Below are 22657 nucleotides of genomic sequence, written 5' to 3'. Positions count from 1 at the left end.
ATTTTTAAATAAATTTTTGCAGTATACTGACCCCAAATATTTCCCTTTGAAGAAAGAAAAAAAAAAAAAAAGTCACCATACTTGGCCTGTTGTGGTTTCCTTTAGGCTTCTCCCATTGAGATTGTTAGCACTTGCTTCCCAGACCAGGACTATCTCCTTTCTAGTCCTGTGCAGAAGTACAACCCTTGTGCTGGGGTTTCAGGGATGAGTCTGTTCTGAGGTCACTTTACATTCATGTTACTTGATTTGGATGGAAATAGGACATATAATTCTCTATGCTGACCAAGGTACAGGATTCATCACCAGGAATTAGAGAGCTGCCATGACGTGGGATTATTCTGTCACCCTTTGATTCGGTTCCCAGACACAGATTCCTAGCAATCTTAGATATTTGGCAAGACATTTTTGGACTTAGAGGGAGGAGCATTTAGGTGAATTGCATGCCCTTCAGCCTTTACTCAGAAAATATACGGAGTTGAACATATGTGTTTTTTATAGAAGCTTAGTTCAAATGCTTTATTGTTAGTGTGATGTCCCTTCCAATATTTAGGGTGACATGTACTTATTAAGCATTTGGAGAACAATAAATGACTAAATGTCCTAAAAGAATTCATCTGCTACCCAAGTCAATAGTTCTTTGAGTTTTATTAAAGTTACTGAGGATGGGTTTTTCTATATAGAAGGGAATTATATATAATATATTATATGCTTCTATTTCTAAATCTAGTGTGCAAGTTTAGTTTGCTCTAGAGGTATAAAGTGAAATCATGCCAGTTTTAACACTGGAAAGTTAGTGTCCTTTTAATGTGATGCTGAATTTTATCTGCTTATCTTACATATTTTAACGTATTATCATTGTTCATTGGTGTCCACAAATCTTAGTATGGGAATTTTGATCTGTACAGTGAAACAGGCAGTTGGCAGTTGTTTTACTTCTTTGATTTGCCATAAGTGTAATTGTTCTTTGAAATCCTGAAAAAAATAGAATGATAAATTGAAATGCTAATTTTAGTAGAAACAATCTTGAAACAAATAATGACCTTCCTTATTTTCTAGTTACTACAATTTGAGTGATGTCAGCCATGATTCTGTGAACAAATTTCTGTCCAGTCTGGTTGAGAAGTCTCTGGTTGAATTGGAACATTCCTACTGTATTGAAATTGGAGAGGTATGACTCAGTCCTGTACATTCTAAGTGAAGAGATTGTCCAGCTTTTTAACAGTAGGGCTTTTGTTCTAATGATAACTGAAAATTTGAACAAAATTGTTGCAATAGCAACCTGCAGTAAGAACTATTAATTTTATGAATGCATGTGCTTCTAATGTACTTTTTATTTGTCATTTTATCTTTCTTTTTGAAATAGGATAATCGGAGCATTGAACCTCTGACATATGGCCGAATTGCCTCTTACTACTATTTGAAGCACCAAACAGTTAAAATGTTCAAAGAGCGTTTGAAACCTGAATGCGGTACCGAAGAATTGCTTTCAATTTTGAGTGTGAGTTTCATGATATTATTGCATTGCTTTTTCATATAAAGAGATTATATCCTACATATTTCATACCTTCTCTTTTAATTTGGGTCTTATATTGCTGCCAGCCAGTGCGTCTAGAAATTTGGCAGAAACTATTTATAAAGTCTTTATATTTGGACCAAGTTTCCCACATAATTTATTATCCAAACTTGGGTACTTCTGAGAATGGAATGGATCACTATTAATATTTAAGTTAGGATAATAGGTATAAACTGGGTTATCTTCAGCAGCCAGGTGATCACCCTATCCGTCAGTATAATAACTTATGTGAATTATAATTGAAAGCTTTCTTACTGCTTCTTTTGAGTCATTCTTCTTGAATTTATGATGTGTGTCCATAGGGACACACAATTAAGATCTCTTAGATTTACTTATTGGCAAAAAAGCTGTTCAACGCCCACCCTTTTCCCCCTTCGAAAATTTGTATTTTTACAATCGTATTTATTACAGGGTAAAAACAAGAACAATTTAAATTTAGTTACTACAAAACCTTGTTAGCACATTGGTCAATACATGTGTTATAAATGAATACTACATGTTATCTTATTCCTCAGGCTCATTGGTATTATTTTAAAAAGTTAAGAACCATTGGACTTATAATGTCTTTAAAGTCCTTCTCTTACACATTCATTGATGTTGAGATAGTTCACTTACTTACTAGCTTTTTCTTACCTCCTTTGCTTATCATTCTCAATGGCTTCAATATCCCATTCACAGTTTCCAATTTTTCGTGTTTTTCCTTTGAGAAGCTGGTTTGTAGATTTTGTATGCAACATAAGGCCAAGTACATTATAGTGAGTCAGAAAATAATATGTTAATGAATTGATGTATGGATCCTGTTGTAGTCATCAGTTCTGTTATTTGCTTTAAAGAAAAGAGTAGAGAATTAAAGTATATGATGCCACTATCAAAAACTTTTTTATAAAATTAAAAATTCATTTCTGAAATAACAAGTATAAAAAAATAAGAATTTTTAGTTCCTAAGAATGAGGTTTTATTATTTCTTAGTTGGAGAGTCATAAAAATAAGATTTATCTGGGTGGGAGACAGCAAAATCATGGTTAATTAATTTGGGCAAGTATTTTAAACCAGTATTTTAAACTAGATTTAAGAATATAATTTTCCTTTCATATTTACCTACCTTGATATATTTGTCTAATCTAATATTTAAAAATATATGCCTACCTTGGGAACACACATAATAAAAGCTAACATCTTTGAGCACTTTTCATGTGCTAAGCATTATTCTAGGAACTTTACATCAATAAACTCATTTAATTCTAACAATAAACATTCATTTTGTATTGATAACATCCCATTATTATTCTCCTTTTAGAGGTTAACTAACCTAAGGTTGCACATTAAGTCAATACTTAATGACTGCAGTCTAGCAGCCCAAGTTGTTTTTTATTTTGTTTTTTTTTTATTGTGTTATGTTAGTCACCCTGCAGTACGTCATTAGTTTTTCTTGTAGTGTTCCATGATTCATTGTTTGCGTATAACACTCAGTGCTCCATGCAATCAGTGCCCTCCTTAATACCCATCACCAGGCTCACCCATCCCCCACGCCCTCTTCCTTCTAAAACCCTCAGTTTGCTTCCCGGAGTCCATGGGTTCTTAACCACTGTCCTGTGCTGTCTCTCATGTCTCTCTCTCTCACACACACACACACACACACACACACACACTGAAGTAGAAGATATTGAGGTAAGAGGTACATGTTAAGACTAGATGCTGGACGCACATTTTGGATACCATCCCAAGATCATATTTGCAGATATCTTCCATTCCATGGGTTGCCTTTTAGTTTGGTTGATTGTTTCCTTTGCTGTGCAGAAGATTTTTACCTTGTCGAAGTCCCAATAATTCTTGCTTTTGTTTCCTTTGGCTCTGGAGATGTGTCTAGTAAGGAGTTGTATAGTCTAGTGTGTCATTGTGTCAGAGAGGTTGCTGCCAATGTTCTCCTCTAGAATTTTGATGGTTCCCTGCATCACATTTAGGTCTTTCATCCATTTTTAATTTATTTTTGTGTGTGGTGTAAAAAAAAAAAAAAAATGGCCCAGTTTCACTCTTCAGCAAGTTGCTATCCATTTTTCCCAACAGCATTTGTTGAAGAGACCATCTTTTTTCCATTGAATATTTTTCCATTGAATATTTTTTCCTGATTTGTCTAAAATCTAAAATCTTTTTTCCATTGAATATTTTTCCACTGAATATTTTTTCCTGATTTGTCTAAACTCTAAAATAGAGTTGTGGGTCCATGTCCAGGTTTTCTATTCTGTTCCACTGATCTGTGTGTCTGTTTTGTGCCAGTACCATACTGTCTTGATGATGACAGCTTTGTAATAGAGCTTGAAGTCCAGAATTGTGATGCCTCCAGCTTTGCTCTTCTTTTCCAAGATTGCTTTGGCTATTCAGGGTCTTGTGTGGTTCCACACAAATTTTAGGACTTTGTTTTAGCTCTGTGAAAAATGCTAGTACTATTTTGGTAGGAATTGCATTAAGTATGCATATTACTTTGGGTAGTATAGACATTTTAGCAATATTTGTCCTTCTAGTCCATGGGGGGGAAAAAAAGACTGGATGCACATTGTTTGTAAAGGTTTGTGAAAACCATATGCCTATTACACTCCGTATCCCTCTACGCCCCCCTAAAAAAAGACCCCAAAATATATCCAATATCAAGAGAATTAGGCTGTTTTCCTCTTCAGTCTTCTCTGAAAAGGCATTGGTCAGAACAAGAGGTCTGCCTGTTTCCTTTCAGCAGCCTGCTTCTTTCCACCATTACACCATAAAACCAGTTACACTGATCTCATGGTTTATTTTTATTAAAATAAAGTCAGTTCTTGTGATTAAAAAAAATATCATCTGCAAATACATGTAAGATAAACTCAACAGTGTATTTATATGGATATGATTTGGGGTACCTGTAATAATTTTCACAGCAACAATGATGTCATCTCTTCATCCTATGTGTTTAGTCTAGGAAACTCACCCTGTGCTACCTAGCATCTAAGTCTGTAATATCTCAGTGACACTGGTTTTTGAATGAGGATATTGGGGCTTTAGAACTGTGGGACACATATTGATAAGAAGATCTGCAGGTACCACTGTTTTATTAATTTCTTGTGTAGAAATTACTTTCCATTCACTAGAGAACATATGTGTATAAGTAACAAATAAATATTCAATAGTAAAACAAGATTGGATTTGAAGTAATTACAGTGCAATTTCTAGAATTCATTCTGTTGCTGAAAAGTATTGTTTTTTTTTAATGTTCGCTGTTACCACCCTAAATATTCCTAAATGATTCACATAGCCTCATTATCTTTACTCTCACCTCCAAAAATGGGTATTAATCTCCTTGTGGTTTTGAAACAAGGAGAAAAAAGCAGCCAGACAGGAGCTATGGAGAACAGGATGATAAACACAACAGGGCAAAGAAAACCAAAAGGAGTGTCGTTAGTTTCAAAGGCCTATTTTCATTATTATTGTTTTGTTATTATGATGCTTAATCATGTCACATTATAGTTTTGAAAAATTCAGTATTAGAACCCATTCACTGCCAGCATCTCCTTTTATAAAGATAGTCATTGATGTTTCTAAAGTCATCTTTAAACTTTTTATTAATATATTATTTTTTAATGAATTTTTAGTATTTCTGAGATCACAACTGAAAAGCTTCTATTCTCTTAAGTATTACTTTGAACTTACTCTAATATTTCCATCAGTTTAGTTTTGGCAGTGAATGAAGTTTTCTCATTTTATCTTAGGTTACATATTTAACTTTTTTTCTTTCCTTTGGTATTAATGATGGTATAGAAAGTGTGTTCATTAAGATTTTCTTTGAGGTTCTCAGTGTTGCAATGTGATTGATTTTACCTGGCATAGAGGAAAAAAACTAGAAGGTAACCAATCATAAAAGGAAAAAAGAATATTAAGACACTGATTTCATTTTCACCATAACCAACCATAGAAGAAAAAAGAATATTAAGACATTGATTCACTTTCACCAGACATTTAAAAATACATAAATATATTATTTCTCTTCATTTAACATCATAGTTTCAAGTGATAATCTCTTGATTTTATGTATTCATAACTGATAACTAATAACTGTTTATAGATCTTTTTCCCTTTAGAAAAGATATGTATTTAAAATCTCATAGTTAGCTATAGAGTTGTCTTTCCTTTACTTAAATGAATTAGAATCGCTATTGTTTATTTGGTCATTTTGCATATCACTGTCAACTTTTCTGAATTTCTTTTTAAGTAAGGATGCAGTTTTAGTGCCTTTATAATATTTACCAGACAGTTTATTTTCTTTCAAAAATAAAAAAGAAAGCATTTATTTAATCAGGTCATTTCATGACATGCTTCCTTATACAGTGTTTTTTGGCACTATAGACTTCCCTCTTCCAGTGTTCATAGAAGGTTGTCAGGTTTGAGTTAAAAACAAAAACAAAAACAAAAACAAAAAAACATTAAGGTCATATATAACGTCTTCTGAATTCTGTTCTTTTTCTTCTATCAGTAGAATGGTTGGGGTCAGACTGTTATTTTGCAGAATGGTGTTATATTGACGGTAATCATCCTTTTGACCAAAGGATGGACAAACGGGAAATTTCTGAGTTTAAAGTTGGAAACTAAACTCTTCCCAATAAAGAGCTAAGCTGAGTGAAATTGTCTTGAGAAATAAATATCTTTTAAAAAGAAAAAAAAATATGCATAAAATGAAGTATGCATAATGTATATATTTTATCCTTAATACATTACGCTCTACATTGGTCTATATTAAATTCTATCAGTCATATTTCTACCCACAGACCATATACTAATTCTTGCAAAAAATATTTATTTTGTACCTAATATGTGTGCGGCTCTTTGTAGGGGCTGGAGATAGATAGTGAACATTACTGACAAACATGCAAGAGAGAGAGTGTGTGTGTATAAGCACATACACACACTCACGCCAAATATATAGATTCAGAAAGGGCTGGAATGAATTTATTAATGATAAAACTACTGAAGAACTAAAAGACAAGGAGAAACTGTCAGATTTGGTGGGATAGATGGTGATCATTCCTTTACAGACTAGAAAAGGTGGGGATCAGGATTAGACCTGTGTGGCATTTACATGAGTTTTTCTCTTGGCCCACTGGATACTTGGAATATTTTCATCCTTCCAAGTAATATGAGGAGTTTTGCCTGTTTTTTTTTAAATGTGACAGTGTGTTAAACTTCCAGGAACTAATTTTTGTTGGTTGTTACTCCATTACATATAAATTTTTATTTCAGTCAAACTGAAAAAGAAAATACACTTCCACTAATTTTTTTTTTTAGTAATACCTCTTTTGAGATTTCATTTCTATTCATTTTTCTTCTTCCTAAGAAATTGAATTGTTTCTAGCTTACATCTTCAGCTGTCATTACCTTTAAATGATAGTGAAAAGCTCCAAGGCCAAAGACTGTACTGAGACTATTTCTGTTCACCAATCTTATTCTATAATAGCAACCCATTTGTTTAAATTTTGTCTTTCCAATGCATCTATTAAAAAATACTGCTATCTTTTATTGAGCACCTACTACATGCCAGGCATTTTATATACATTATTTGTAATCCTCAAACAGTGCTTCATGGTAAACATTAATATACACATAATAAAATTGAAATTTAATGAGGTTACATAGAAAGTAGTTCTTTAGAATTCCTTCTCTCTACCTCACTTCCTCTCCGAGACGTAGTTTATCCTTATCCAGTGTTTTAATTCCAACTGTAAAAAATTTTTAAAGCACGGAAGAATAAGGGGATATATTTTCAAAAAGTTGATTTAAAAACAGAATTACTTTTAAACTCATGTGTGACCTTGTAACTTAGAATTATAGATGTTAAATGCAGATGTTAATTACTGTGACAAAATAATTATTGCACTATTTCTTAGTGAAAACATGTATTTTAAGTTTTAAACGCTATGATGCTATTTGGAAAGTTTAGCTATTTTATAAGAACTCTTGCCAAGTTTTTTTTAACACCATGAATTAATAAGCTTCATAATTAAGGCAGCTGCTTCACACTTCTATTGTTAACCAGTGACATTACATCTGTCTTGCTCCATTGATGCCCTCCTCCTACTTATTGAAGCATTTAGCAGTTTTGGCAACAGGGATTACATGGCATAGAGTAAGTAGTCTAATTAGATATAAGTGAAAATCCTGAGGGAAAAGGACATTTAAAAAGTAATTTAAAGAATCTCTTAATGATGTTGGCACTGAAAGCCCACATCTAGAGCAGAAAGTGCCTGTCGTCATGGCAAACAAGGATCATGATTTGATATGTTCAGTGAACTTATAGAAGGTAACCTATTTTAAAACCATAATAGAAATAAAAAGATTTCAAAGTTAGGGAAAATTTATTTGAACAGATTTAGGAATATGCTTGCTATCGTATTAATAGCTTTGAAAGAAAGCAGAATATGCCCCAAATGTATTCTGTCTCTAGAATTTTCAATAAATATTTTTAAAAGATATACTCAGTTGTTATGGTTCTTGTGACTACACAGAAACATGAGATTATATATCAAACATCCAATCTGAAAAGTTGTGAAGTTCTTACTTTTTCGCAAAGCCTTGGATATTGACTAAAAGTATGGGTTTCATGTGTTAATATAAAATAGAACCATTCCAAATTTAGAAAGTACCAGAGCAATAAGATTTTTATATGTCCATAAATTTCCAGGTTTGGCAGTTCTCTGTACTGCTTTCTTTAAAGGCACACAGATTCTTTGCTCTGCCCATGTGTAGAACATTTTCAGTAACAGAGCATTTTTAATGCTTGAAGTTTGTCCTGTTTGGGCACAACTACAAATCTTTTGATAGAAAATTACAAATACATCTTCCTCAAACATGAGATTGGAAAAATAAGCAATATTGTTTTAAAAAGAGAAATTTAAAACAAAACAAATAAAAAGGACAAGGCAGATATGAATAGCATCAGTAGGGGACCCAACATGCAAAATTAAAGAGTTCATTAAAGGAAGAATGAAAGGAAGGAGAGGTTAACAGAGTAACAGTGAACATCACGAACCTCATGGCCTTCCATTTCCAAATCACCTCCTGACAATTGCAGGATCCCATCTGCTACTCTTTATCTTCCTAGTGGGGAAACCTAATGGGATATCTTCCAGGGTTTGTGAGAAGAGCTTCCCTAACCCTCAGGCTGGGGAGCTGCCTGGCATCTTTTAGAGAGGCACAGATGGCAAATGTCTTGAAAAAAAGTTATCTTTCTACTTCTCTTGGTCTCTTTCCCTTGAGACTTTCCCTCTTCTCCATTATTTCTCAGCTTCTTCCTAGCTTTCTGTACATAGAAGCTCTCCTCAGCACAGAAGAAAGTGAAATATTTTCCTGGTAAAAGACCTCAGTCCTAGACATATCTTTTGTGCATCAATAGATTACTTTAAGATTTTTAAGCTGATTGTGTTCTGATGAGCATAAAACATATTCGTGATGTTACCTGAAATTTGTCCTGTTTTACATTTTTTATTTTGTTCTTACTTCTCCCACAGAATGACAACTGGCAATTATTAGGCATCTAATGGTTTGTGATTAAGTAGAGCTATTAATTAAGAAATGATTTTATATATCAAAATATGAATAACTTTGATATTTCTTTATCACCTAATATAACTTCCTCATTTTGTCGAAGACCAAAGACCCATTCTTGCTCGAGATGACACAGTCAGTATGGAAAAATAATATAAAAACTCAGCTGTCAATAGGGAAAGGGCAAAATTGGAATTAGAATTCATATTTTCCAGCAACCTTTTAAATGCCTTGTTTCTCCCTTTGCCATTTTATGCTTTTCTTTTTCATCTTCTTCCATTTTATTTTGCCCTTTTCTTTAAACTTACAAACACAAGGTGTATAAGCCTTCTCAGCCTAAGCTATCTATGAAAAATACTTTTGGCTTGTCAGAATTTATTAAGATTTGCTAAGTGCTCTATTCAATACTCAGTGTACTTTGGGGAATACAAAAGAAATAGAAGACCCATATCTTTTTTTTTTTAAAGATTTTATTTATTTATATGGCAGACAGAGATCACAAGCAGGCAGAGAGGCAGGCAGAGAGAGAGGAGGAAGCAAGCTCCCCGCTGAGCAGAGAGCCCAATGTGGGGCTCGATCCCAGGACGCTGGGATCGTGACCTGGGCCAAAGGCAGAGGCTTCAACCCACTGAGCCACCCAGGTGCCCCAAAGACCCATATCTTTTAAGGAAATTTGTCCTGGAGCCCAAAGATTCTAATAAAAACAAGCTTGTGCTGAATACCTATCTCTTGGCTATTGCTGCTTAATATAGCTTCACCTGTGCATGAGAAGTGTTTAGTCCTACTTATGGCATTCAGAGCAGAAGAGTTGCTGATATTGCTCTCCCCAAAAAGTCAGAATTACCAGCCTGGCCTATAGGCAGGAGGTGTGTAAGTCATGATCTCAGATAGTGTTGTATAAATTATGTTTATAAAACTCCAGGTAGTTCGCCTTTCAGGGAACCCTATCACAAAACCTTTGGCAAAGGAAATCATCATTAATTTAGTTTTGAAAATATTTTATCATTGGTATCCCTGCTTAACCAAATGATATCAGATATCATAACTATTTAGAATTGTTAATACGAGGATGCCTGGGTGGTTCAATGAGTTAAGCATCCAACTCTTGATTTTTGGCTCTGGTCATGATCTCAGGATCCTAATATCGAGCCCCCCATCAGGCTCCACTCAACAGGGAATCTGCTTGAGATTCTCTCTCCCTCTCCTTCTCTCCCCATGCACGTACGTAAGCTATTTCTCTCCAAAATAAATAAATAAATCTTTAATTTTAAAAAAAAGAATTATTGGGATGCCTCGGTAGCTCAATTAGTTAAGCATCTGCCTTCCGCTCAGATCATGATCCCAGGGTGCTGGGATTGAGTCCCACATTGGGCTCCTTGCTCAGCAGGGAACCTGCTTCTCCCTCTGCCTGCTACTCTCCCTGCTCGTGCTCACTTTCTCTGCCTCTGTCAAATAAATAAATAAAATCTTTTTTTAAAAAAATTATTGATACACATACCATCACACTGGGGAAATAAAAATAACATCAAAGATTATGCTATTGCTGGAATGAAATCTCTTCCCTATAAATTTTAGCCATTTGTCAATTCATTCTGTAAGTAGAGCATTGTTTAAACTTTAAAAATAAGTAAAGAATAAATGGAAACTTGAACATTGGATAAAATATTTTAAAATGCAGTTTTTGTATGCCAGAAATTGGTTTCTGCTCAAAATGTTTCTAATATCCCAATTAAGTTAAGTGCTCTAAAATTATTGTTAGGATTCTATTGGTGCATTTGGTAGAACGTTTCAGAAATCAGTGCTAGCTCCTTCCTCACAATAATGGTGATCAGAAATTTTCCAAAAGGTTCATGGTTCCTGTTCTAAGTATTTTCCAAATACAAATAATGCCGAAACATTGTTTAAGATAAAAATATATCCTGCCTTTTATTCTCACAGAGCTGCCAAGTAGGTAAATAAGTGTGATTATTTCCAGTACTTAAAGCCAACTCAATATATTTCAGTATCACCTGTGTATAATAGAGCAAAAGAAAAACTAAACATCTAAGATAAAAATATATCCTGCCTTTTATTCTCACAGAGCTGCCAAGTAGGTAAATAAGTGTGATTATTTCCAGTACTTAAAGCCAACTCAATATATTTCAGTATCACCTGTGTATAATAGAGCAAAAGAAAAACTAAACATCTAATTTCTTTAACAACCCCCAGTTGGTGTAAGTGGAGTCCACAATATTACATTATTTTAGAGACAAACCATAACAGACTCTTAATTTCAGGATTGCTGGGTGGGAGGGGAGTATGGGGAGCTGGTTGATGGGCATTGGGGAGGCTATGTCCTATGGTGAGCACTGTGAATTGTGTAAGACTGATGACTTACAGAACTATACCCCTGAAACAAATAATACATTATATGTTAATTAAAAAAATGAATGATTAAAAAATAGAAACATGGAATTTTAAAAAGAAAAAATAATCATAGATATGCTCCTTGGTGCTGAGGGACATAACAGTCTTCTATATTAACTAACATGCCAGGCTTGTTCTCTATGTAATAATGTAGAAAAACACTAGAATCACTGTGTGCTTAAAAATACATATTTTTTTAAAAAACTATGTTAACAGTTTGAGATTAAACTTTTGTGAATTCCCTGTTGTAAAGTATATTAAAGTATATCTTAATATATGTTTAAAAGTAAGTTATATGTAGCCATCTCCCTGGTTTATTGAATTTTATTCTACAAATAAGACCACTTTACAAGCTTGTGGGGGGCTTTTAGTGGAAACAGCATAATTACCCTTCCTCAATTTCTTATTTGGCTATATTTCCTTATACTTAATAAATAATTTTTTCACTCACTTATTGGTTATCAAACCACCACTATTCCTCGTACATTTAGCCATTATTTACTCTATATAGAGATTTATATCTTCTGATTATTTTCTCACAAGTACGTTTCTTGTCAGTTAATCCTTCTGAGTAATTCTTTTCATAGTCCTATTTTAAAGGAAACAGCCAATAGTCCAAGTACAGAATGATTCATAAATATGACTTTTGTGATATCACCACTATAAGCACCTCCTGGAATTACTGGGAAGATTAAATTAGTTAATATAGGTAAAGCACAGAACAGTCTTTTGCTCATTTACAGTAAACTCAGTAAACAGAAGCTATTATTATATATAATAATAATATTTATTACATACAGACTGTGCTCCACTTGTGGAGAATATAGCAGCAGACTAGTTTGATGAAGTTCCAGTACTTGTGGGCCTTATATTCATAGTGGGCTGGTAAATAAACAAGTAAACAAACATGTAATATAACAAAGTAGATACAAATGAGATTTTTTAAAAAATCAAGCAAGTGTCTACAGATACCTAGAGGAGACTGTTCTAAATACAGGACAGTTAAAGAAAGCTTTTCACAGGAGATATCTGATAGAGAACTGAGGGACATGAGCAACCAACTCATGAGAAAGCCTTGGGGAAGAATTTCTAGGCAGAAGGAAAAGCATATGCAAAGGCCATCAAGCAGGAAATACTTGTCAGGTTCAAAGAATAGCAGGGAAGCCAGTGTGGTTAGAGAGAACAAGCATTGGGCGGTCATGGTATGTAAGAGGTAGGTCATCTGTCGTCTCTCTAGGGAGTCTGGATTTTGTCCTCTTAAGTGTTGGGAAAAGCCATTGGAGGGGTTTTGATCAAAAGAGTGATGTGATATTATTTGTTCTGAAAAAACCACTCTGGCTCCTCAGTAGAGACATGGTTGTTAGTCAAGTAGTAGAGAAATGATTGAAAGTCAAGGTGAGAGAAAATGGCTTGGATAGAATGGTCAGAAGTTGAAATGATGAGTAGTAGTTAGACTCAGGATGTTTTGAAAATAGAACCAACAGGAACGATGAGTTAATTATAAGTAAACAGAGGAAATAAAGACAATGCTAGGTTTTTGGCCTGAACAACTTGGTAAAGAGAATACCATTTACTGAAGTAGGGAAGACTGGATAAAAAAGGCAGGGTCTGTATTTACGTGAGGGGGCTGGTAACTGGCATAGGGATGTTATTCAAAATTTTAGTCCTGAGGTTGAGTGAGATTGGGCGAAATGAGTATTGAAAAAAAGTCTGTGGAGCTAGAGAGTATAATGCTAAGCAAAGTAAGTCAAAATAAGTCAGTCAGAGAAAGACAATACCATATGATCTCACTCATATGTGAAATTTAAGAAACAAAACAAAGGGAGAAAAAAATGAGACAAACCAAGAAATAGACTCTTAACTATAGAGAACAAACCGATGAGGATGGGTGGGTGGGAGGATGGGTAAAATAGGTGATGGGATTAAGGAGGGCTCTTGTAATGAGCACCAGTGTTGTATGGAAGTGTTGAATCACTGTTATTTATACCTGAAACTAATATAACACTATATAACTATACTAGAATTAAAATTAAAAACAAAAGAAAAATGATCTGAGGATTGAGCTCTGGATCATGTTGAGCTTGGAGAGAGAGAGGAGAAGATAGGTCAGCAAAGAAGACTGAAAATGAAGGATGACAAGTAGAAGGAAAACCTCTACGAGAGTGAATGGTCCTAGAAGCCAAGGGGGGAAAAAATATCTCAAGGGGATGGTGATTAACTGAGTTAGAGATTGTTGATAAGGAGTGGGTGAGAGCTATGATTGTTCCTTTGACTTGATAAGATAAAGATCCTAGATGTCTTTAGTGAGTAATTTCAGCAGAGTAATAGAGAAAAGCCTTTTTTTATTTGAAAGGATTCAGAGACTGAGTTATAAGAAAGTGAAGACAGTAAATAGAGCTAATTCTTACTTGGAGCTCAAGGGGAGATGTAAAATCAATTTCCTTTTTTAATTTAAGATATAGAATATTTGTATGCAGATAAAAATGATCCTATAGCGAGGTAAAAAATGGTGTTATAGGAAAGCCTAAAGTCTTTAAGAAAACAAAAGGGAGGTAGGAATCAATGCGTAAGTGGAAAAATTGGCCTTAGATAGCAGAGCAAATTAATCCATTGTAATGGGAGAAAAGGAGTATTTTTCTCCAAAGGGAGATGGAGTATTAGGGTATAGGTTAGTAGGTGGTAGGATAATGTGGAAATCCCCTTGTGTTTGCTTTAATTTTTTTTATAAGCTAAGAAGCAAGGTCCTCAGCTGAAACTGAGGAAGTGGGGAAAGACCTGTGAATGTGAACAAAGGCCATTAATAAACCAAGGGGCCATAGTGTAGTAGAATGAATATGGCATTTGCATCTAGGAAACATGGGTTCAAATCTCAGCACGGCCATTTTAACTTCTTTGTGTAAGTGGCAGGTCATTTAATTTCTTTTTTATTTTTTTTTAGGATTTTATTTATTTATTTGACAGACAGAGAACACAAGTAGGCAGAGAGGCAGACAGAGAGAGAGAAGGAAGCAGTCTCCCCGCTGAGCAGAGAGCCTGATGCGGGGCTCAATCCCAGGACTCTGGGATCATGACCTGAGCCGAAGGCAGAGGCTTTAACCCACTGAGCCACCCAGGTGCCCCCAGGTCATTTAATTTCTTAAACTCGGTTTCCTCTTTCATTAAAAAATGGGGAGTTATACCTGCCCTACTTATCATCACAGGATTAGTGTGAAGATCTGATAAGGTAAAAGACACATGTTCCAACATAACTGACCTTGATCAAGGTAGATTTTTTTTGTGTAGTGCTATGTTTTAGTTTATGTTTCTTATTTGCGTTTTGCTTTGTTTTGCCTTCAAAACTGTCATACTCTAGGTACTTTTACATGTCTTTAGGGTTCAGAAGACTTAGTCTCTCTCTCTGTCAGAAGGGCTGGCCTTATTGGATTCACTAAGAAACTTATTTCGTTTATTAATGTTTGGAGGAGTAGAGAAGAATACAGAATCTTATTTCTCTTGGGATCCCAAGTACAGCTTTGCCCTTACCCTACCATGTAGTTAGTAAGTTTTATCATTGCTTTTTCAAAATAACATATGGTAACTTCATTTATAAGATGTTGGTTTCCTTGATGGCAGTGTCATTTTCTGAGTTTTCTCCTGCCTCTACTCCCCTAATCCCTTGTTTCTTCTTCCTTTCTCTCCAAGGTTAATATTTTACTAGAAGCCAGGGCTCTGGGTTTTAGTGTACCTCAGGGGAGTGACAAAGTCTGTAAAAGTAATGATTCCCCACTGCCACATCATCCTACCTCCAGATAAAAAAGCACTACAATTCTTTAATGAGACATTACCCTGGCTTCCAGACCAATGTCTGTGTTGCTAAGCGTGCTCATCTATTTATAGTTGTTAAAAACCACTTAGTAATTAAAAGAATTCATAAAGTAATTATGACTTGTAATAGTGATTATGGCTGGGTGATTACTCCCTCACTAAGATGCTTTGCAAATGGATTAGCACTTCTTTGAATTAGGAACTTGGGCTTGAATCTATGAGGAAGCTATATTAATAAGAAAAATGTTCTTTCTTTTGGGACTAAGCAGAAAGCTGTAAAACAGCCAGGAAGCCTTTCGGATCCTGGCTGAGAGAAAAATCAGGCAAATCAAATTGGTCATATTATTAGGCATATGTTCATCTGGAAAAAGTCTCTTCATTCAGTTGCAGTTAAAGCTCTGGTCAATTTAATCTAGTTCATTAGTAATGCCAACTCTAAAATGGGCTGGGATATTTAGTAGTTTCTCTTCCTGAATAAGTAGGCAAATATTACATTATTTAATCAGATATTTGAAGAAGGAGAACCATATTTAGAGTCCAGATATTTCTAAAATACAGGTTTTCAAAAGTTAAAATTTGTGATATTTATATATCTACCTCATTTTATTTTCTAGTGAGGAAATAAATGTCCATTCTTTCTATTGCTCTGCACATTTTAAATCTCTTCCTTCTTTTACTGCTGTTTCTTCTTTGCCTCCCTTATTGGTTGCCTTTCTCTTGTCCTTCATTTTCTCTTTTTGGATACTTATGTGTTCTGTATCTACTACTGTCCCACAGGTAGTCTTAAATATATATCTTCAGCAGTAACCAGCAAGTATTTATTTAGCACCTACCATGTTAAGTGCAAGAGGAGAGTAATAATTAAGATATGGTCCCTGCCTTTAGGAAGGGAATAGCCCCATGTCTAAGAAGTAATTATAGTTTGATATTATCTGTTTTGGAAGTGTAAGTTGTACTAGTATGTCTGGAGTATGATGAAAGTCTAGTTATTTAGAATATGGACTTCAGAGTCACACAAACATGACTCCACCATTTTCTAAATATGTGATCTTGGGTTAGTCAATTAATCTGTCCAGGATTCTGCTCCTCTGTAAAATAAAGGAGAAGGTTAAATAAAATAATGTGTGTTAAGCCTTAATACATTGCCTACCATATGATATTTGAATTCTTTGAATTAGGAACTTTAGTCATTCACATGTTAGTGCTAGTTTTCATTAATATTTTGATACAACAATCACTAGTAGTTGATGAATTATCATTTATATAAATCATATCTACATATGACAAACACCATTGACCTCATCTATTCAAAAGATAAAGATGACAAGATAAACTCAGATTCATTACTATGCCATACAAGATTGTTCTGAGTCTGGCTGCAGAGAAGGTTGGAATACAGATAGCCTCTAATCTTCAACTGCTCTTTTCCTTTATGGAGCTCATGCTATTCCATATGCCAGCAATACCTCCTTCCCCAGCTAGGCCAGAACAATTTTCACACATTGGCCAAGACTCATTTATTTGTGTGAAGCTCTATCCAAATAAAAAGAAAACATCTTAAAGGCCTTGGTTGAGGGATGATTTATTCAACAAGTATTGTTGGGCAAATTGTATAACATTTTAGAAAAATATTCAAGTTAGATTCTAATTTCATAGCATGTATTAGAATAAGTTTCAGTCAGATTAAGGTTTAAAGCCAAAAGTAATGTTAAAATTTCAAAGAGATACAGGGGAAGAAACCCAGAAAAGCATAAAGGAATTGAAGAAATTGCAAAAGGAAATAGATGGATTTGCCTACATAAATGTATAAAATATATGAATGTCTCTATAAAATTTTTGAAGTCTTAATATTTGTTACAGTTATGATAAAGAAGTAATATATTTTAATTTTTTAATAAAATTTAAAAAGAAAACCGTGGCACCAATGATAAAATGAAAAGAGGACAGTGATAAACAGTTTTCATTGACCCAGTCTTTCTAGAAGGAAATTTGATAGTATCTGTCAAAGTGAAAAAAAAAAGTCTTCAAGAATTTTCTGCTCCCTGGTATTGTGATTCCATCTGTAGGAATCTATCCTAAAGAAACAAGTATGTTGTTAAGATACATGTACACAGATGTTCATCACAGTGTTATTTATAATGGCAAAAAAAGAAAGAAAGAAAGAGCGAGAGAGAGAGAAAGAGAGAGAAAACTGGAAAACTTTACTAAAAAGACCAAAACTGTCTCTTTAGGAATAAATAATTTACAATCACTTAAATATAAACTTCAGTTTTTTGAAAGCAAATCCGTGAACAAGTGTTTTTGTTTTGATTTGTCGTATACAGCCCTGTATGTACCTTCTAGTCCTGAGATATTGGTGCTTGCCTTGTCATATGATAGAGGATCACGTACTAACTAGCTCAAGAGTTTCCAAAAGATCTTGCCAAGAAAAAGATCTAACTAGTGATTAATAATTCTTAGAAAACTGTAGTCTTCCCACTGTGAGAAAGATTAAAATGAATATTTTTATGCTGAACTATTACATATGGCAGAAGCCTAGAAGATCTTTTTTCCAGTGATGCATTGTAAGCTGCATATCTTTCGATTTCTTAACCCAAAGAAATGATGAAGAAACATTTCATGCTTTCATGTATTCTGAAAAATTTTGTTGTTACTACCAAATAAAATGCCACAGATATGGTCTTTATTACAGTAGTAGCAGTCATACCATCTGCATTTTATTTTAACATTACATTATCCTAAAAAAGCACTCCACTTGCTTTACAATGTTTTCCAGCTGACAGTCCAATAGAATATAAGCATGTCTCAGAAATTTGATTATGTCAGAAAGTTAGAACTCACTTTTCTTTAAAAAAAAAAAAAAAAAAAACTGGGAGTTAAGGGAGATTTCCAAGTGTCATGCTCCTCACATATATAAAATTCTACATGTTCTTATGTTCTATTCATTATTTTGTATGTAATTCAGAGGAATAATGCAGTTTGGCAGAAGCATGATCATCTCAGTTGTAAAGTATTTCCATTGGCAAAGGAGAATTTTCTATATATACAGCTTCAACGTATTAGATTTAGGTCCTTAATACCATCTTTGTAGGTATTTTCTGTTATTTATTAAACAGTGTCAGCAAATTTGTAAGACAAATACCAAACAGGTGTCTTCTACTGACAGATGAACATACTGTCTTGGAGAAACATTGACCGAGTTGGCAGCGTATTTCTTCGCTGTGCTGAAAAGCACAGAGGTGTTGTAACCTTGAATTACTTTGACTGTATTAATCAGTGAAGGAGGAAGGGAAGCGAGAGAGGAAGGAATCAATAAGACATTGAAGTAACCAGTGAAAGCAACTGAAATCGGAAGAAAAGTGATGTGGGTAATACCGGACTAGAGCTTAAAAGCAAAGTGGATTGTTGTTGTTGACTGGAAATATGGCATAATGATTACTTGAAATATATTTTTAAATAAAATCTCTAAATATATGTCATGAACTTCAGTATTCAAACTGAAATGCTGTAAAATACTCTTAGAACTTTGCCAAAAAAAATTTTTTCTTTGATGATTGAGAAGACCCATAAAGATCTTTTAGAGACCTAGAGCTGTCGTTGTAAACATCAGTCATCATTACATTATGGACATGTTGAAGTGCTGGGAGGTTCATTAATAAACAGCTAATAAGAATCCAGTCAAATTCAAAACTGCTCCTGGTAAACCATAAGCAGTGGTTCTTTCCTTTTTGGAGAAGGCAGAGGTCCACAGATATTTATTACATCAGTGTATCAATAAAATAAAGCTAAGTGAAATTAAAGGCCACAGATCTTTATGTAACACTTGCTTAGAAACTGATTAAACAGGCTTACTTTTTGAAATAAGTAGTTGGTTGCTATTATTTGAGATTCTGGGAATGTGTGTATGCCTAATGTAATGTCATGCTGCACTCTAGAAGTTTAATTTAGAGTTAATTGCCCCATATGAATATCATATTTAAAAGCTTAAAGTTTTCTTGCCATTTGCGACAACATAGATGGACCCAGAGGGCATTATGCTAAGTGAAATAAGACAGAAAGACAAATACCATATGATTTCACTTACATGTAGAATCTAAAAAACAAAAATAAACAAAACAGAAGCAAACTCATATATATGGGGAAACTGTTGGTTAATAGCAGGCATAAGAAGGTTAGGGGGTCAGGCAAAATAGGTGAAGGGGATTAAGTGGTACAAACTTCTAGTTACAAAATAAAGAAGTCATGGGGGTGTAACATAAAGCATTGGGAATGTAGTCAGTGATATTGTAATAACTTTGTATGGTGACAGATGGTAGCTAGACTTACCATGGGGATCATTTCATAATGTATGAAAATACCAAATCACTATGATGTACATCTGAGACTAATAGGATATTGTATGTCAATTATACTTCAATTAAGAAAAAGAGCTATACTTTATAACCTCTGAACATGTTCTTTGTTTTCGATGTTTAAAGCACCAGGAAATGCAAACTAAATCAAGGAATTCGGTTAATTTAGCTGACAGTATGTGATTGCCTATTATTGAAGAGATAGGTAGATAAATAGAGATGCAGATACAAATAGATATACACACATATATATGTGTTCCTATAAGATATTATGGGGTTTGAATATGACTTTAGCTGTAAGAATGCTTGTTTGCTTTCTCTTGATTCACACAGAGCAGATGGATGCTTGACTGCCTGCTAATCCACAGCTGGAATGGTTTCAGCAGTTTCCACGTTGCTGGGTTAGAGTGGCTTTTCTAGTGGACTGAGAGGGCAGCAAAAGAGGGATATCATTATTCATCAGTATCCCAGTGGGAGCGCTGCCAGCAGAGATTAATTTTTTCTGTTATGCTTGTAAAACAAGCTCAGGTGGAGTCTCTAATCCTCAGGGCACGGGTGGCAGATCAAGGAAGATGCTACAAAGCTAGTTAATTTTCTGATTCTGGGGGAAACAGAAGCTCTGTTAGATGTATAAATACATGATTGCAAATTTAAGTAGCTCAAATCCAAATGGGATCTTCCCAGACATCTGGTACTGAAAATTTCTATTTTTCTTTGTTGCCTTTAAATATAACTTCTTAAAAGTTTGCCCTGGAGCCAAAATATTGGTAACTCTAAATAGGGGGAAGTAATTAATTTTATGAGTTAATAACAAAACATTTAATTTTTATAAACATGAACAAAAGAAAAGCTTTCTGCCTAAACAGGCTCAAACTTAGATACGGAAAGTACCCACTTAATCATATTACCAAAAAGACATATTAGCTATCTGATTGGCAGGATTGTTTTGTTTTGTTTTATGTATATCCAGGCTATTTTTTAATGGTTTATTTTTATTCTCCCAATTTATAACTGCTATGTGACACCTGTTTCCTGTATCTTATTGTGTGATCCATCTGTGTAGTCATATTTTTGAGCATTTCGTACAGCCTTCAAACTAAAGTTAAGTGACTTTTAAAATCAACAGGACAGAACTAATACATTCATTAACTATTGTCTTAGGATTATCTTTAAAAGCTGTTGACTAAGTTCATTACAAAAAATATTAACTTCATTCAGGCCCATGGCACTTTCTTTTGATTATTTTGGGCACAAAATGTTCTCGTTAGTGGTACTTTTCTGTTTGGACATTTGCTCTTGTTTTGAGAAAATGACAGGAAATTATTTGAAGCCAAGTCAGAAGACTAAATTTGTTGATTAAGTGAGGCAGTATGATTTTTGGTTGTCAAATTGGTTATAACTATAAGGTAAGTATAGTTCCTAAAGTCATTCTGACTATATTACCAAAAGAACACTTTCAAAATGTTTTGAGTGATGCAAGCTCTATTGAAATGAATTTATAACCTCTCATGGTGTTTATTTTGAATAGCAAGGCATATGTTCTGGGATATTTATTTAAAATCAGACCCTCCTGTGACTTTAGTCACCTCTATACATCTTCCTTTTGGCTAAGTTTTGATTTTAACTAATAATAAGTCCAAGTCTTGTTGTTCTACCAAGAACATTTTGTAAGTCAAGAAAAGATAAGCATTTTAAAGCACTAAGTAGAAACCAAAAGCTAACAGTTCCTAGAAGATTCTCCTACAATATGGAATATTTAGTGAGAATGAGGAAGACTTTCTAGTTATGGGAAATAGAGGATAATACATGGACTAGGGCAAACAACTCTCAGAGGGACTAGAGAACTGACTAGGGAGTAAGGATGAAATCTAAAGCTTATTTGTTAAATATTTTTTGAAGTTGTAATGACTGCTAATAAATTTGAGTAATCGTTCCCTAAACCTGTGCTAAATAAACCAGCTCTTATTGTCAGTTTCCTGTCCCACTCAGGAAGAAAATCAGATATCTTTAAATATTGTACCTAGCCTGAATAAGACATGAAAAAACCCACAAATCTGTAATTTCTTCATATTTTTTATTTTTTATTTTTATTTCAATTTCAAGTTTTTATTTCAATCCAGTTAACATACAGTATAATATTAGTTTTTAGGTGTACAATATAGTGATTCAGCTCTTCTATACAATACCACTGCACAACAAGTGCTCTCCTTAATCCCCTTCACCTATTTAATCCATCCTTCCACCCACCTCCCTTCTGGTAACCACCAGTTTGTTCTCCCTAGTTTATTCTCTGTAATTTAAAGAGTCTATCTCTTATTTTGTGTGTGTGTATGTCTCTCTCTGTCCCTTTGTTTATTTGTTTTGTTAAATTCCACATATGAAATCATATGGTATTTGTCTTTCTCTGACTGACTTATTTCTCTTAGCATAACACTCAGTAGCTCCATCCATGTTGCAAATGACAAGATTTTGTTCTTTTTTATGGCTGATTTTCCTGTGTGTGTGTGTGTGTGTGTGTGTGTGTGCACGCACACGCGCACACATACACATACATCTTCTTTATCCATTCATCAGTAAATGGACACTTGGGCTCTTTCATTAATTTGGCTATTGTAGATAAAGCTGCTATAAACTTTGGGAGCATGTATTCTCTTCATTTTACATGTCCACCGTAACTTATTCAAACTTTTTCAGATGGGCCTTACAAATCATGTGATTAATTCTATAGCAGTATTCTTATTTTTTTTTAAGATTTTTATTTATTTATTTGACAGAGAGATCGCATGTAGGCAGAAATGTAGGCGGGGGTGGGGGGAGAGCAGGTTCCCTGCTGAGCAGAGAGCCCAATGCAGGGCTCAATCCCAGGACCCTGAGATCATGACCTGAGTCAAAGGCAGAGATTTAACCTACTGAGCCACCCAGGCGCCCCATATAGCAGTATTCTATAGGAAACCTTGTTTCA

The 22657-nt window shown here is 34.2% G+C and overlaps 1 protein-coding gene across 2 annotated transcripts in view; it reads left to right on the top strand.

Annotated features, from left to right (window-relative positions):
• The window catches only part of ASCC3 (activating signal cointegrator 1 complex subunit 3), a 340635-nt gene that overhangs the window by 267236 nt on the left and 50742 nt on the right, over positions 1–22657 (top strand). For both annotated transcript variants that reach the window (XM_032858205.1, XM_032858204.1), the window contains exons 35-36: positions 1057–1168; positions 1364–1498. In XM_032858205.1, the coding sequence (XP_032714096.1) occupies positions 1057–1168; positions 1364–1498 (247 nt within the window). The remainder of the gene's footprint in view (positions 1–1056; positions 1169–1363; positions 1499–22657) is intronic.

This window comes from Lontra canadensis, unplaced genomic scaffold (genome assembly GCF_010015895.1).
Source record: "Lontra canadensis isolate GAN:19392208 unplaced genomic scaffold, GSC_riverotter_1.0 scaffold14, whole genome shotgun sequence".
NCBI lineage: Eukaryota > Metazoa > Chordata > Mammalia > Carnivora > Mustelidae > Lontra > Lontra canadensis.
Note: the sequence above shows the minus strand (reverse complement) of the source record. Positions and strands in the feature narration are given on the sequence as shown.